Raw genomic sequence first — 14,981 nt, 5'->3', positions numbered from 1 at the left:
GTTGTCCTCTCTTTCACACAAAGACAATCCACATCTGATGTCAGATATTTATTGCACACCCACAAAATCATTTAGTTTCACTGTACCTGTACACACCTTAGGTTCTAGTAGTGCAATGTCTTCAGACAAAATAAACAAAAGTACAAGGAAAGGCTGTTTAAATATTAAGGCATTTTAAAAGCTTTTTCATATTGCCATTAAATATGGAAACAGCAATAAGGCCGCAAATAAGGCTATTAAAATATACAAGCTGTACTTCAGTGACACAATCTGTTGTTTCACTACCAGCACCATGTACTGCATATAATTATATATGCTTCATATTTTATCTACCCACACCTTGATTTTCTCCAAAGACGTTAGTTCGAGGTTAATAGAAAAATAATAATTAAACAATAATTACATTCTTACATACAACTTCAGCTGTCATTGACAAAAAATATGGTTGTTGAAAACTATAAGAATCATTATTCTGAAGATGCTTTTGCATAGAGTTTTATGGCTATAATAAAAAAGTAACTGTGCATTCATGTAACATGTTCCGAATTGCAAATTTTGTATGAGACAAAATGAGGAACTTCTCATAGTCCTGGTAAACTGGTATACAAAAAATGCAATTTTTACACCCACATTTAATAGACATGACAATGGAGAAACAAATCTTATGATTAAATTGCACATATTCAAAGACAGAAACCCTGTCCATAACTTCAATTTTTCTGTGTAAGTAGCTATTTGAATCGGCAATATGCTTCAGCGCAGGCACTGCCCATGTGCTGAGGGCATGTTGAACAGAGACCTGACCTGCAAGGAGGCCGCAGCTACTCCCTGACTGGTCAGTAAAGCCACATAGTACAATCATATGCTTTATACCCTGAGCTGACTGATGAGGTTAGAAAGCGATGTGACACTGTCCCTGAGTTTGGAATCTTCTTCCTTTGCCAGTGACACTCCAGCCAGGCGTGTGGAACCGTTCGATCCCAGAATGCACGGCAGGCTGAGGAACACCTCTGCACCTATACCACCCCAGCCCTACAGCAAAAACAGAGGTGAACCTGTGATATCTTGTATAATCAAATATCTATGAAAACCACAATAACCGTGGAAGAGTCAACCACAACTTTATCTCAGTGGAGGTTGACAATAAATACACTTGGCAATAATACCTGAGCCAATGTGGAGACAGAATGGGTCTTCATTTTATTTGTCAGGATACTGTTTGTGATGTCAGCGATGGACAGACCCACGGACCACGACCGCTGGCCTCGATTCTTCATGATCTCAAAAGCTCTGCAAATACAGAAAAGTGTGCATCAGAAAAAAAAATGCTTTTAAAGTAAAAAAAAAACAATTTTAAACTGAGCATGACCATGAAGAGGTATATGTTTTGTTACATTTCCTTATCCCATGTAATTCCTAAAACCTCCTTTAACAGCACCTGTGTTCACACTTTCACATCCTGTTGATTCAGTTACAATGTCTATAAAATGTCTATACCAAATAACATCATCAAAGTCATTCATACCAGTACCTGTCTAACAATGGTTTGGCAGAGCTGGATCCTGGGGCGATGTCTGGCTGCACGCCAGAGTTCGGCCCGGTGTTACTCAACACGGGAACTGCAAGACAAAAACAATGACAGGCTCATTCATGTGCGTCATTTACGCGTTGCCTTTACAAGTCAGAAGAACGGAAAGAACATACATGATAAGCTGGTAGTGCAGCATTACTGGTTATGCAAATACAGTTCAAACCATCGGTGTAATGACTGGAAGAGCAGTCAGTGGAAATGTTTCAGTCAGGCATTCCCCATGACAACTGGCGCAACACCAGATCGACACGTAAATACTTAATTGATCCTTTGTGGCTCACCTTTGTTGTCTGAAAGTTCTCCTATGACCCAGGCTAGTTTGTGGGTGTTCAGGTTAATATCCAGAACATGACTCAGCCGCTCTGAGTCCAGGTTACAGCCAGCTCCAATCACCCGTGTCGGAGGTAAGCCACTCTGCCTCCAGGCGACATGGGTCATGATGTCCACTGGAATTGGAGCAAAGTGGGAAACGAGTCGATGGTATAAAGGGTTAACAAGCACGGTGGTCTACTCCTCAGAGGCAGTGTCTTTGGCATTGTTACCGACCTGGTTGTGAAGCGATAAGCATCACAGCGTTAGGGCTGAGTCGTGCCAGATTTGGGATGATTCCTCTGTACAAGTCCACATTAGTCTGAACCACGCTGACATATGATTGCTCACTGCTCCATGCATTTGCAGTCACCACAACAACTCTGGAGCCTGCAGAGGCCGACAAATCTAACAGAGAAGAGTCAACAGTAGTTAACTCCTTCACACGCGTAACAGCAAAGTTAGAAGTAAAATTAGCCAAAGCTTTGATTGATAGATTGTTTTTCTGACTTTGAAAGGTCAAAGTTCAGAGTCAGCTACAGAAAAGCAGCTGTTTGGGGTTCAGTTAAAGCTTGCCAAGTTCCTAAGCACAGTGCCATTCAGCTACCAGCGAAACAATCTGACATCACTGATGACTCAGCCGAGAGGCACTTGTTTATAACTCTGTGACAGTGCAGAAAGTGACGTACCTCTGGACACCTCAACCTTAGGCAGACTGAAAATCTCCACATCTGTACTGCCGCCCTTGGTGGAACTCTCAGCAATGTCAATGAAAACCAGTTTATCCACTTTACACTATATGAAAAATGGGAAAATGAACTGTCAATAAGTATATGCAAGAGTTTGACAGTTTAATTCAAGCAGGGAAAATGTACAATATCAGTCCAAGTACTCGGGTGATGATATAAAAAGGTGATTTACCTTAGCCAAAATGCCCATCACAGAGGCCATGCCTAAATCTCCTCCCCCAATAACTGAGACTTTGTTGATCGTTTGATCATGGTGTCTGGTTCCACCTGAAATAGACACGAGATAAGATAACAATAGCAACTACTTATCTGATCATTGATTATCAACAACAAAGCTGCAAATCAAATTAAGCACCATCATTGATCTGGAGATTAGAGACAAATGCCAGAAGCTCATGGGGATCTTTGTTTTCTCCTGAGGTTTTTGAGGACAGTGGAGGATCCTCCTGAAACTTGGCAATCATCTCAGTCAGAAGACCCACCACGGAAGACTTGGGCTGTCACAGAGCAGAAGGCGCAGCAGCAAAACTGATGAGAACACCACAGAACCACATCTGCACGCAATTTATAGTTTCATTGGCGGAGTATGAAGCCTTACATAATCCCAGCTGTGTAGACCTGGCAGATAAATCCGCCCCTTGGGGTCAACATGCTTGCCCTCTCTGATGACCATATTAGGGGTCGGCTTCAGGAGGCATATGGGGGGAGTGAAGGGGAATGAGTCCATCAACCACAGCTGAATGGGGAAGTTGTAGGTGCGGCCTAAGGGATAAAGGCAGCACCATCAGTACATATTATTGACCTATCAGAGACGTATTCAGCTTTATCTCTTATAATATTACAAAACTTCTTCTCCCAGACTGAGTGTTTACAGCTCTAGAGTCAGAGGTCGGCCTTACCTTCATACTGGACAGGGATGTTGCCGACTAATTTCAGGAGATCTTTCTGTGTGCTGTCACTGAATGCTGGAAGTGACATTAGGAGCATTGAGCCTAAATGCAAATGTGATGCACTATATATGGGACAAGTGTTGAGGTCTCCAAAAGATGAAGAGAGACTCACTGTATGTGCCTGTGGAAGGTTTCATCCCAGGGTAGATTCTGTGGATTTTCTGCAGCTCCTCAGCAGCAACATCATGGAATTTGTACTGATATCAGGAGAAGGAAAGACAAACATCTGTAGCTGCCATATGTAAGCTGCTGTTTTCAGTATTTATTTCGCACCAAACTCAAGATGCATCAGCCCAGTAAGGCTCAGTAATATTACACAGCCATTTTCTTGAACCATTCAGCAGATTATTCAGGATTTTATTGATCATACAATAAAAGATGCTGTGAACTCAACAGCTACACTTAAGGGCAAGATGACAGAGAGGCTATAACTGAGCTAGCAGAGAATATCCTTTGACCAATTGTGGAAACCGCTTTGGCGACAGAAGTGGCAAACAGCCCAATGCAGTGATTCTGTTGTGTCACTGCATTCATCGAGAGAGACTTCGTTTAACCGGATATGTTCTGAATATAAATCATTTTCATCTAGTGTTGTATATTTCCACCTGATCCACGTTTCTCAGGCACAGTGCAGTGACAGAGCTGGTTCAGCCAGTTAGAGAAGTTAGCTAACAGCCTGCTGCGCTCGCCGCTCCACGATGAAACCGCGGGAGTTTTCATATAACACATTTCTAAGCTTGACATCTGATAACCAACTAACCTTGGAGAGGATCCGCTGTATTTTCTCCGAACTGAGGTCCATCTATTTAAGCAAACCCCCAAAAAACAAAAACAAAAACAAATAAAAAATAGTGTCTTCTCAGGGTTTATCCTCTTGATAGCTGACTTCAACTTCAGCTGTAAAAACTTCCGCAAACTTCCAGATGTAGTCATGGATGTATTGGCTTGGAGAAGCGACAGAGCCCTCCCACTTGGTACGTCATGTACGGAAGGCCGAGAGGGACAAACCGAAGCAACTACAATGCACTTGGTGTCAACGTTACTGCTGTTATATGGTCCTGTTGCATTTAGTCTGTACTTTTACAAACATCACCAGTCCTGAAGTTTCTTTCAACAACATTAACTAAAAAACAAACCAAAAAAAATTTACAATAATCCACACATTTTATGGCAAGAAAATATTTCATTGCTTTCACTTAGAACCAAAAAACATACCATTTTCTACAGTGACATTTGTTGTAGAATCCAACTTTTTATATATTACTAAGATTGTCATTTTCTGAGAAAACACTGACATAAAACTTGATAATTAAATAAAACCCTTTATGCAACCATTTCTGTCAGATGCTTTTAAAGAGAAACACACAACACATGAAGTGGCAATGTTTTCTGCATATTCAACTGACTTTATAATCAAAGTTTGTTTGGAAAAATATGCAACATCTTCTGCTCAAAAATAGCATGTTATCAGCACTTGACATTGCATGTCATTGTTAGTCTTTAAAAAAAAAAAAAAAAATCTCACGCTTCAATATTTATATATTTTTCTTTGCAGGTCAGTTCCTTTTAGAACTTAGGACTGCTGACAGTGTAAACCCTGCACTCAGTGGGGGAAATAAATAACAGGGAAATGTGGGAACTTTGCAATATACCCTAATGACCTAATGCCTGAATGATTTGTGCATATTTTATCTTTGACCTTTTCAGGTTGTCTCTGAATAAAATTCTTCTTCCCTTTTCCTCTTGAGCCAATGTCATGTGTCACTCCACTCCAAATTTTTGTCTGAACAGCGAGAAAATCTGAAAAATAGCAACTGAGGCCAGGGTGAACACAGTCACTGGGCTTTGTGTGTTAAGATGGCAGACCTATTGTTCCACGTTTCTGGAGACACAGGTGGGGTGGGGTGGGGTGGGGTCATTCTTTCATTCGTTCATTCATTCATTCGTGGGTTTCAGTTCTTTTTTCTCCTCTTGCAATTATTTCTTCTAATCTCCTCTTCCTCTCTTTTCTCCTCCTCTAGATCTTCTTGTACAGCCAGTCTCAAGCTGAAGTAACAAAACACAAGAAAACAGAAAAAAACATCACAAAAAGCAGCTAAAAAGTGCAGCTTCCAGGACAGAAAGTACATATGTGGAATTAAGGACTGTGAGATGTCCTTTTGGTGTATTTTCATCTTACCTCCTGGCCTCTTCTTTCTGCAGATCTCTCCAGCTGCTCTCCATGAATTTCAGTGCATAGTCACTCTCATCCTTGTATCTGAGAAAGTTTAAAGCAAATATAGTTTTCTGATGTAGAATTTTATTTGAATCAAAACTGGGTTATATAAAATGATGTCAGGACAATGCTTACTTGTTTCGATCATAGCCAAAGATTTCTTTTATGTGCCTGGAAATTTCCTCTGGCTCATCACCTGCGTCATCAATAAAGTCGTCCATTTCTGAGTCATACTCATCTTCCTCATCTTCATATCTCCTCTTGTAGGCAGATGTGATTGGGGGTAACATTGTACCTGGACAATAAATATAGAAATTCACTTTTCATATGCAGGATACTGGCTTTGCCCTTTTGCTATACATGAATATAGACATACCGTATGGTCTTGCTTGGGGAGTTAAGTCATGTTAAAACTACCAAGATGATGATCCTTTGAGAATTATTGAGTTTACAAGAGTCAATTTCTAGAATAATGACACTGAAATTATGTTTTGTTTATCTGTGCTAGACAGGTTGCTGCTCTCTGACCCAGGAGTAATGGCAAAGGCTGCTGAGTGCTGCTGACACGCTTCATTCAGTTTGGCAAACAAACTCTTTGTCCTGTAGTATTGAGTGTTGTGTCAGATTGTTTGCAAAATGTCAGTGGCTGTTTATCATATTATAATTATTAATTCTATTGTATTGTATCATTCAAATTATATCAAAATAATTCTTTTCTGTTAAAACATGCATTGTATGTTTTATAATGTTCAGTGTAATGCCTTGGGCTATGTGTTAAGGTCCAGAATTAAGTTCTTAATGTCTTCTTTGTAATGTGTATAATGCCATACTATGAAGTCATGTGCGTGGAAGATAGCACTATATATGAGCTATGAATACATATGGAAATACCTCATACTGAAAATTTCTATATCTTCTATCCCTTACCATTGCTTTGTTTTGAGTAAACATTGAATTAATATCACATGTGTTAATGCAGTCAATTCTTTTATTTTACATTAAAATACAGTGAACTTTTGTTTTGCTGCTGAGTGATCATAGAGTTTTAGTGAAGGTGATATAGTGATGTAATAGTGTACTGCAATGTGCTGTAGAACTAAAGGTTACGACTCACTCAGGGTCCGCAATTAACAAATCTATTTCTTTGCTAATATCATAGTATTATCGTCTCTCTGGTTTTTACCTGGTGGTCTGTTCATCAGAGGTCTGGGTGGCATTCCCGGTCTGGCTGGCATTCCCGGTCTGGCTGGCATTCCCGGTCTGGGCGGCACCCCCGGTCTGGGCGGCATGCCTGGCCGAGGAGGGACGCCAGGTCTTGCTCCACCAACATTCTTGGATGAGATGGTCTCTGACACCACAGTGCATTTGGGTCTTCCAGGTCCTGATGCAATGCTGCCAGTCGATCGTCCAGGTGTTGGCCCCCCGCCACGAGGCCGACCAGGCCCAGTCCCTGGAGGTCGGGATCCACTACCCCCAGGTTGACCCTGTAGACCACTCCCACCAGGTCTGACCTGTGTGACACCACCAGCTTTTGCCTGGAGTGTGCCTCCAGGCCTTGAATGAGGTTGGCTCCCTGCCTTAGGAGGGCCGCCTGATGAATTTCTCATCATTGAATTACCACTTGATTTTACTGCAGAGTTAATTCCAGGCCTTAGTGGTTCTCCTTTTCCAGACTTGTGACCTCCAACTGTAGGGCCTTGTTTCAAGAAGCCACCCTGACTGGGCTTAGTCTGTTGGGAACTCCCATGTTGAGATTTCTGGCCTGTTACAGCTGAACTAGCCGGCCTGGTCCCAGGAATACCTGAAGCTCTCCCTTGAAGTAATGACGAACTTTCTTTTTTGTAGCTAAGGTCACTTGAGGTGCTGGTTTTGTGGCTAGATGAGGGCCTGGGGACCCCTTGTTTGGCTGAAACCTGAGAAGTTGCGGCTTTCAAAGAAACTTTACTGCTTATGGCACCAGATGAGCTAGACAAACTAGTCTTGGATCTGTCTCTATCATTGTGAGACATCTTGGGTCTCTCTCTTTCTCTGTCACTAACAGAGGGCTTGGAAGAAGAATGGCCTCTATCGCTATGCAACTTCTTCCCTGACCCAGTAGGCAGACTATGTTTTTCTGAGGAGTTCTTTTGTGGCTTGCAGTTCTTCTGCTCCTTCTCTAAAGCGCTTTTTCTTATCGAACTAGCATTAGATTGAGACTTGCCATCTCTTTCTCTCTCTGTCTTTGAATCTCTGTTTTTGTCCAGTCTCTTAGCCTTGTGCTCCATCTCTAGTTCCTTTATCTCGTCAGCTGTGCGGAGTCTTTCTTCCTTTCTCACTAGCTTTGGTTTTAGATCAACTGGCTCAAACTGCTTCTTCTCTGCCAACTTAAGTAAGTCTGCAAAGTTCAGGGTAGGTGGGGCAGGCTTGGGTGGCCCACTGGATTTTTTAGAGAGGGGTTTGCTACTACTACTTCTACCACTTCCACTAACACCTGCGTGTTTCCCTGGTCTTAGTGGCTCTGGCTCCTGCTCTGGCTCTGAATCAGTCTGGTCATACTCATAGTTATCCTCATCATCCTCGGGGTCAACTGAGTTATTCCTAAATCCTTGCATAACCATTGAGTGATCTTCCTGCATTTCGTGTTTTGATCTCCTCTTCTTAGGACCCTCAACCACTGGCACGCCATTGTAGCCTCTGAAATTGTCCTTAGTTCTGGAGGCCATGGCTCTTGCCTTACGGTCCGACTTCAGCTCAACCCTCTTGGCCAGCAGTTCCTCCTTCTGTTTTTTATTTTGCAACTCTGAAAAAAGTAGATGCATATTAAACAGTCAATTAAGAATGACGTCTGCATAGTATGTAAATGACTACTGAATTTCAATTTTCTGTGTTACTTAATTTTGTTATTATTACCTTTCTTTTTGGCATCACTGTATTGCTTCTTTAGAAGCGCCTGCACAGCAGCAGGATTTACACCTTTCGACTTTGGGTCCTTTTTGGGTGGTCCAGCTTGTAAACTGTATCTCTTCTGCTCAAAGAGGGACAGACATGGTTTACTGAACATGGAGCAAGGAGACAGATTTTTCTTTTCAATTCACAGATGTCAAATGCCTTAGTTATAGGGGAATAAAACATTATTCATCAGGTATACTAATCTAAGGATCACCCGACTGATGGGTAAACTAAAAATGACACAGGTACACTTTATACATTTCTTCATAGCCTAGCATGCCGGGTAACAAGGGTGGAAGTTAGCAGCTAGGCACATTATCAGAACCTCACTGACAGATGAGGTGGCATTTGTGCTTACAAGGTTGTCCACAAATCTCCATTTTTTTTGGTTTGGCCTGACTGAGTTCAGTGCGAGCGTCAGTCTCCAACATACCTGTACACTGCTGAGGCCCTGGTTTTGGGAAGCGATGTCCAATATATTATCAAAGTCCATCATTTTGGCAGCAGGTGACGAACGCTAGCTGTCTGGGGCGAATCAAGCAAAACTCGACCAGGAATGAGAGCTTACCGTTAGCGTTTAGCTTACAAACTAACAAATAAGTTAGCGCAGGATTTAGCTTTATCAAACGGCACTTAGACAGCTATAACGAGGTCAATCGATCAAACACAGTCCATGGAAAGAAAAACTGTATATCCAACATATGACGCTACTTTATCTTATCAGCTTATGTTAGCACATGCTAGCGAAGTTAGCTAACCTTACGTTTACTAACGTTAGCCAACCAAGAAGCCTGAAAGACGAACTAGCCCTTTGTACTGATATAACACACCGTACTAAGGCCAGGTCCATCAGAATAGTGGTATGATTAAAGTCTACTGAAAGAAAAACACTAAAAGCTCGGCCATAACAAACGCCGGGTGTTGGTGCAAACTAACGGCGAGAAAGACTGAAAAATTAAAGGGTTCAGAGAGTACTGTAAGGAAGTGAGAAGACTCACCCCGGCGAACTTCCGTCTTTGTGTCAGAGTCAACAAATGCATCAAATCCTATACAGTGATTCACCATGTTATGAGTAATTTTATCAGGGAAAACATATTTGGTTTAGAAATACTTCTCGTTTAATGTATGATAAGTTAGCGGATGTTGATGTCAACGTTGGAACGAGGATCTCGGCATAAACGATACGATACCTTTGTAAATTATCTGACTTTTGTATATTATACGTTTTAAAATATTTTTTAAGTTTTACATATTTGTATACATGTGCGAAATGACGACGGTTTCACATAAATGTGTTGTTATTACATAGTGACACAAATCCTCTTTTCCCATGCCAATTGATGGCCAGAGAGGAGGGGATCTATCTTGATAGATGATAAAGTATGAATGGGTTGGAGCGGTTCGACGACGTGGAGTTTAACTGTAAAAAATGAGCATTAGTGAAAATAATTTTTATCTGCGTCGATGTTTAGCATGTGAAATATAACGATGCATATAAACAAAAGCAAAAAAAAAAAAAAAAAAATCAAATATAATATTCAGAAAATTGTGTAACTCTGCAACCAAATAGTTAGCAACAGGTTAACAATCATAAACCAGATTAGTGTTCATTAGCCAGTCAATTAATGTTGACACAGACGAAGTCAAAAGCTACGGGCTGTTGTGACTTAATATTTATTAATAGTAGTTTCACATGAAACTATTCCGTTACATATAATGTATTCAAAATTTTAATGTGTGACTTGAACTTCCGCTTTTCGTTCCACGGTTTCTTTACGCAATGTCCGTCCAAAAATAATTCTGACATTTGTAGACCACATGATGTCGCTATCATTGTGCTTATTGCACTCGTCTAGAACACTCTAGAAATGCGATGTAAGACTTTTCACTTGTGTAACTCGTCATTCCTTCCTCATCAAATCAATCTCTTTAAGTGTATTTATTTGTTTTTGATACCACTTGATTTGGATATTTGTAACATTTCAGCGGGTTATTAGTTGAGATTCAATAACTGAACTGTTTCCTGGACATTAAACGATTTACTAATTCTTGGTTGAATATGTTGTTTAACATTAGTCGAACATTAGGATGTTCAACAGAGATTTGTGACATGTTACAAATATTCTCTAACTGACAGTCCAAATAAAGAGTAACATTTTTTTCTTTATTTTAATTTTTATATTTCTTTATCTGCCTACTTACCAGTTATAAATCTGAAACAATTAACAAAAGGGCTTTACCATGGTGGTACACTGGGTTTTTAACTGAAATAAAACTAGCTATACCTTAAACACTACTCCATTACAAGTTAAGATCCTGTATTCAAAATTATACTTGAGCAACAGTGCATGCTTTGCCAAAGTAAAAACATTCATTGTGCAGAATGTTCCTTTCAGGGAATTATATAAATATAAGCATTATATTGCACTGCTATACCACCCATGCAATACAGCCTTTTGATGCAGTTAGTTTAGGTGATACTAATTTTAAACACTTCATGTCTTGTTTCAGTACAATTGTTTGATCATATATTAGTTGTGAATTCAGTCAAAACTAGCATCTGTTCCTTTGAGATTCATCACTATATGGATGTATATGATGTTATGACTGTTTATAATTTGGTTTGTTTGCCGAGTTGTGAATAGTTTTTTTTTTCCAGGTGGGCGGCAATCTTCCTCAACTGGTTGGATTGAGAGAAACAAGCTATTTTACCTCTCTTGGGACGTAAGTAGCAAAGTTGTCTCCTCCAACATACTTTCTGTGCTACGCTGTCCTTCTTCTTAACCTGAACCGTCTCTTTCGGCTTTCGTTTTTTCTTTTTACCTGTAAGCCCCTGAAAACACAAAAAATATATTATTTTTCTCCTAAAGCTAATGATTTAAAGATGAGACTGTCCTAAAACACCTAAAACCATCTCTTCTTATGCCTGACAGGAACCTCTAGCGGCTGTTCACATAATGGCTGTTGTCTGGCAGGACCAAAGACAGATGTGACATTGTTATACTGGCCTTTCGGGCAAAGTTGGAGTGGATGTTTTGGTCAGCAGAGAATATGAGTTTGGCATGAAAGTGCACTCTTTGTGTCTTCTCTCCTGCCAAAGATTTACCTTAATTTCATTCAGCCATGACTACAGTTGTTCCCTAAGCTTAACCAAGTAAACCTAACCAAGCTTTAACCATAGAAGTCATCAGAACAGTCATTTTCATGGAAAAATGTGAAAATGTGCCCCAGCTGACAGGGGTTTTTAAAGCAAGTGATTTTGCCCCATGTCTTTGTGCATTCAGTGCAAAGGTCGAACTAGAATTACTGCCTCGAGGTTGTATGCCTCTGCCACTCAGACTAGTTTCAGATTACGTCCCCATTTATCCAGAGCCAAAGTATTAGTCATAAAGTATTAACCATTTGTGTGAAATTTTGTCATAATTGCTGTACGAAGTCCTGACCTTTGACCTTTGACCACTAAAATCTAATCAGTTTGTCCTTAAGAGTGGTAACGACTTCACGTTCTAAGTTAGTCAAACACTGCATAGCTGTTTCCCCTGTATCCAGTTTTTTGGGTTTAGCTAGTAGTAGTGGTGCAGAGTAGATTCATATTTGTACCTAATACAGAGATTTAAACTAAATCTGTCATTTATCTGATTCTCAGTAAGACGACAAACAAATATATGTCCTTAAAATATTTCACTGTTAATTTTATCCAAAGTGAAAAAAACAGTGGAGACAGTTTACCTGAAGTTGGGTATTCTCTTTGATCAGCTGTTTGATCTCCTCCTCCAATGTGATGGTCTTCCACCTCCACTCTTCTTCTTTTTGGAGCCACTTCTTCTCCAGCTTATTCTTTCTCTCCATCTCGTGCACTCTTTTCTGCCAGCTCTCCTCATTTCCAGCCAGCGCCTTCCTATAACTTTCCTCCAAAGCGTCAGATTTACTTTCGCACTTCTTTGCACTCTGACAGAGTTGTGACTGTCTCTGGCTCAACAGGGTCAAGGTGTTTTGCTGCTCCCCAATGACAGCCATCATTTTGTCAGTTGAACTGGAGACAAAGCTGTTATCCTGTATCTTCTCCACCAGCTGGCTCAGTCTACTCTCCCACTTCTCTTCTGATTCCCTCAGTTTGGTGGCAGGATCCTCTCTTTCCCTGATAACCTCTGTCCATTGATCTTAAATAGCAGCGTTCTCCTCTCTCTGAATGAACACAATTTCTCTAAGAGAGACAAATTCTCTTTCCACTTCTGGGATTTCTCTCTTGGATTGTCTTGCCTCTTCTTCCATCTGGTGGTTGTGTGACTGAGCGACCAACAGCTTCATCCTAATATTTCTTATCTCTCCCAGCTGTTTTCTTCTCTCCTCCTGCCAGGCTTCCTTCTCTCCTTGGGCGGCCTCCTCCATCATCTTTATCCAGGCCTCCATTTCTTCCTTGTCCTTCTTGACCTGGGTGTAAAGGCTGGTCATCTCTTCCAGAGCCTCCTGAGTGTTGAGCTCCTTCAGTGTCGGCCTGTCATTCTCCCTCCTCAGGGAGCCATTCTCATATGGCAACTTTTTTATCTTATCCTGAGCTGAGAGAAGAGCTTTATGAAGAGGGTGTACAAATGATTTGGGACCCTTCGTAAGGTGTTCTTCCTCTTTGTGACCCTGAACGACTCCTGCGCTGTCTTGGCTGGCTGCAGGTGGAAATAATGGTGCATGCCATAAACCAAAAACTGGCCCAGCACAGTGCGTTTGGAAAGGCTGCAGATTAGGAGGATAAAAATATGAGCTGCTACTGTAGAGGAAAATATGTTCTCAGATAAGTCACCTAATGAATCAGTAAATCAATGTAGTATTTAGCTAAAACATAGACCCAAAAATGTAATACGTGTTTGAAAGAACATTATCCCTTAACATTATATTTGAGATTTTGAGTGTACAGTAGATGTCTTAAACAGTTGCTCCCAAAGTGGGTGCAATGAGGATGGGTAAGGGGTGCTGCAAGATTTACTTGTTCACTGTACATATTTATAATATTTATTTATAATTTAAAAAGAAAAATTTGAAATTTTAGAAAAATTAGGCACCTCTTACAATAACTAAGATTTAACATACATCAATGGACAGGAATAAACACCTGAATTGCAGTTTTAAATATGGAGTTATGCCACTGCATATGAAGTCTGGTAGTAGCAGCTCAAAGTTGCTGGTTGCAAAAAAAAAAAAAGGCTTCTTCTGTTCAAGGTCAAAATCCTTACCTCTTGTACAATTCTGTTGCTTCTTTCCATGTCTGAACAAAAACGCTGGAAGTAAGATATGTTAAGTGTGTAGGTCTCAGATTGGTCTCTAAACTAGAGGCTATGTTTGAGAGAGTGGTGGACTGATAATTCTGCTTTATGATGAAATGTCTTCCAGAATCCTGGGCTCAGAATTATGCAAATGAGGGAACCTGTGTGTTCCACAATACAACTGACTGGAATCAGCAAAAAACGCATCAATGACTGCCATCTCTTAAAACGTTACAACAAGCATAGTGGTCTCCTTTGAAAATGCAGCTGCACCCAGAAAAGGACTACCTGAAACTGGCAAAAAAGACATGCAGCTACAACTACGGCCTTCCCAAAATGTGTTGATTCCATCTCAAACCTCTGATTCAACACTTTCCCTAGGCAACAAACATGATTTGAAAGTTATTTTACAGAAAGCCTGTGAATATTCTCATTTGTCCAGGTCATAGTATCTCAAAGGAGTTTTAAATCGAAAGCAACTGGACTTGGTTATTTGTCTAGGAAGACGTTTCACCTCTCATCCAAGAGGCTTCATCAGTTCTTTCTCGCACCTGACCAGGTTGGGACTGGTCCAAGCCAGTTGCTTTCGATTTAAAACTCCTTTGAGTTATTTTACAGAAATTAGAGGGCTGTGTAACATGAACAGGCCACAGTGGAGGAATGTGACAAAATGTGTATGTGCTGCGTTTGTACAAATTGAAGGCACTGCACCCCACTACATTTCAGAGAAAATATCATAGGCTACTTTTTACTATACTGCATTATATGTAAGCTATTAGTTACTTGTCATTTTAAAAATTGAGATTGTGTATAAGAAACATCCGATGAGCTTATAGAATATTAAGCATTGTTGTAGATCGAACTACCAACAGTATATAAAACACAACATTAACATTACATTAAACTGTAAATCCACCACAACCAACTAGAGAAGCTAGCTGAAAAAATATGTCATTTGTGACTTTGTGTGTGTGTGTGTCATCT

At 40.5% G+C, this 14,981-nt stretch overlaps 2 protein-coding genes across 2 annotated transcripts; both read right to left on the bottom strand.

Moving 5' to 3' along the window:
• Window positions 1-33: 33 nt before the first annotated feature.
• Window positions 34-4,962, bottom strand: uevld (UEV and lactate/malate dehyrogenase domains). The gene is made up of 12 exons (XM_071503701.1): window positions 4,360-4,962; window positions 3,712-3,796; window positions 3,549-3,614; window positions 3,248-3,411; window positions 3,005-3,146; window positions 2,822-2,916; window positions 2,590-2,695; window positions 2,138-2,308; window positions 1,873-2,037; window positions 1,532-1,619; window positions 1,167-1,290; window positions 34-1,032 (listed from the first exon to the last, which is right to left on the bottom strand). Exons 1-12 carry the CDS (start codon window positions 4,399-4,401, stop codon window positions 868-870), a joined length of 1,413 nt encoding a protein of 470 aa, XP_071359802.1. The 5' UTR covers window positions 4,402-4,962; the 3' UTR covers window positions 34-867.
• Window positions 4,963-5,104: 142 nt separating this feature from the next.
• spty2d1 (SPT2 chromatin protein domain containing 1) lies at window positions 5,105-14,105 on the bottom strand. Its single transcript, XM_071503677.1, has 8 exons — window positions 13,968-14,105; window positions 12,472-13,470; window positions 9,176-11,575; window positions 8,704-8,818; window positions 6,998-8,593; window positions 5,950-6,109; window positions 5,779-5,856; window positions 5,105-5,645 (listed from the first exon to the last, which is right to left on the bottom strand). The coding sequence occupies exons 3-8, from the start codon at window positions 9,236-9,238 to the stop codon at window positions 5,552-5,554; spliced, it is 2,106 nt and encodes a 701-aa protein (XP_071359778.1). The 5' UTR covers window positions 9,239-11,575; window positions 12,472-13,470; window positions 13,968-14,105; the 3' UTR covers window positions 5,105-5,551.
• Window positions 14,106-14,981: the final 876 nt, after the last annotated feature.

Source organism: Trachinotus anak, unplaced genomic scaffold, assembly GCF_046630095.1.
Source record: "Trachinotus anak isolate AG129_WGS33_773 ecotype Australia unplaced genomic scaffold, CSIRO_AGI_Tana_v1 ptg000002l, whole genome shotgun sequence".
NCBI lineage: Eukaryota > Metazoa > Chordata > Actinopteri > Carangiformes > Carangidae > Trachinotus > Trachinotus anak.
The sequence above is the reverse complement of the archived record's forward strand: the minus strand, read 5'-3'. Positions and strand labels throughout refer to the sequence as shown.

Coding starts and splice junctions, on each gene's coding strand:
- uevld (XM_071503701.1), bottom strand. CDS start 4,401: ATGGACCTCAGTTCGGAGAAAATACAGCGGATCCTCTCCAAG. Junction 3,797..4,359: donor TACAGCGGATCCTCTCCAAG/GTTAGTTGGTTA, acceptor TCCTGATATCAG/TACAAATTCCATGATGTTGC. Junction 1,620..1,872: donor AGAACTTTCAGACAACAAAG/GTGAGCCACAAA, acceptor TTTGTCTTGCAG/TTCCCGTGTTGAGTAACACC.
- spty2d1 (XM_071503677.1), bottom strand. CDS start 9,238: ATGATGGACTTTGATAATATATTGGACATCGCTTCCCAAAACCAGGGC. Junction 6,110..6,997: donor TCTGATGAACAGACCACCAG/GTAAAAACCAGA, acceptor TTTATTGTCCAG/GTACAATGTTACCCCCAATC. Junction 5,646..5,778: donor CAGAAAGAAGAGGCCAGGAG/GTAAGATGAAAA, acceptor TTGTTACTTCAG/CTTGAGACTGGCTGTACAAG.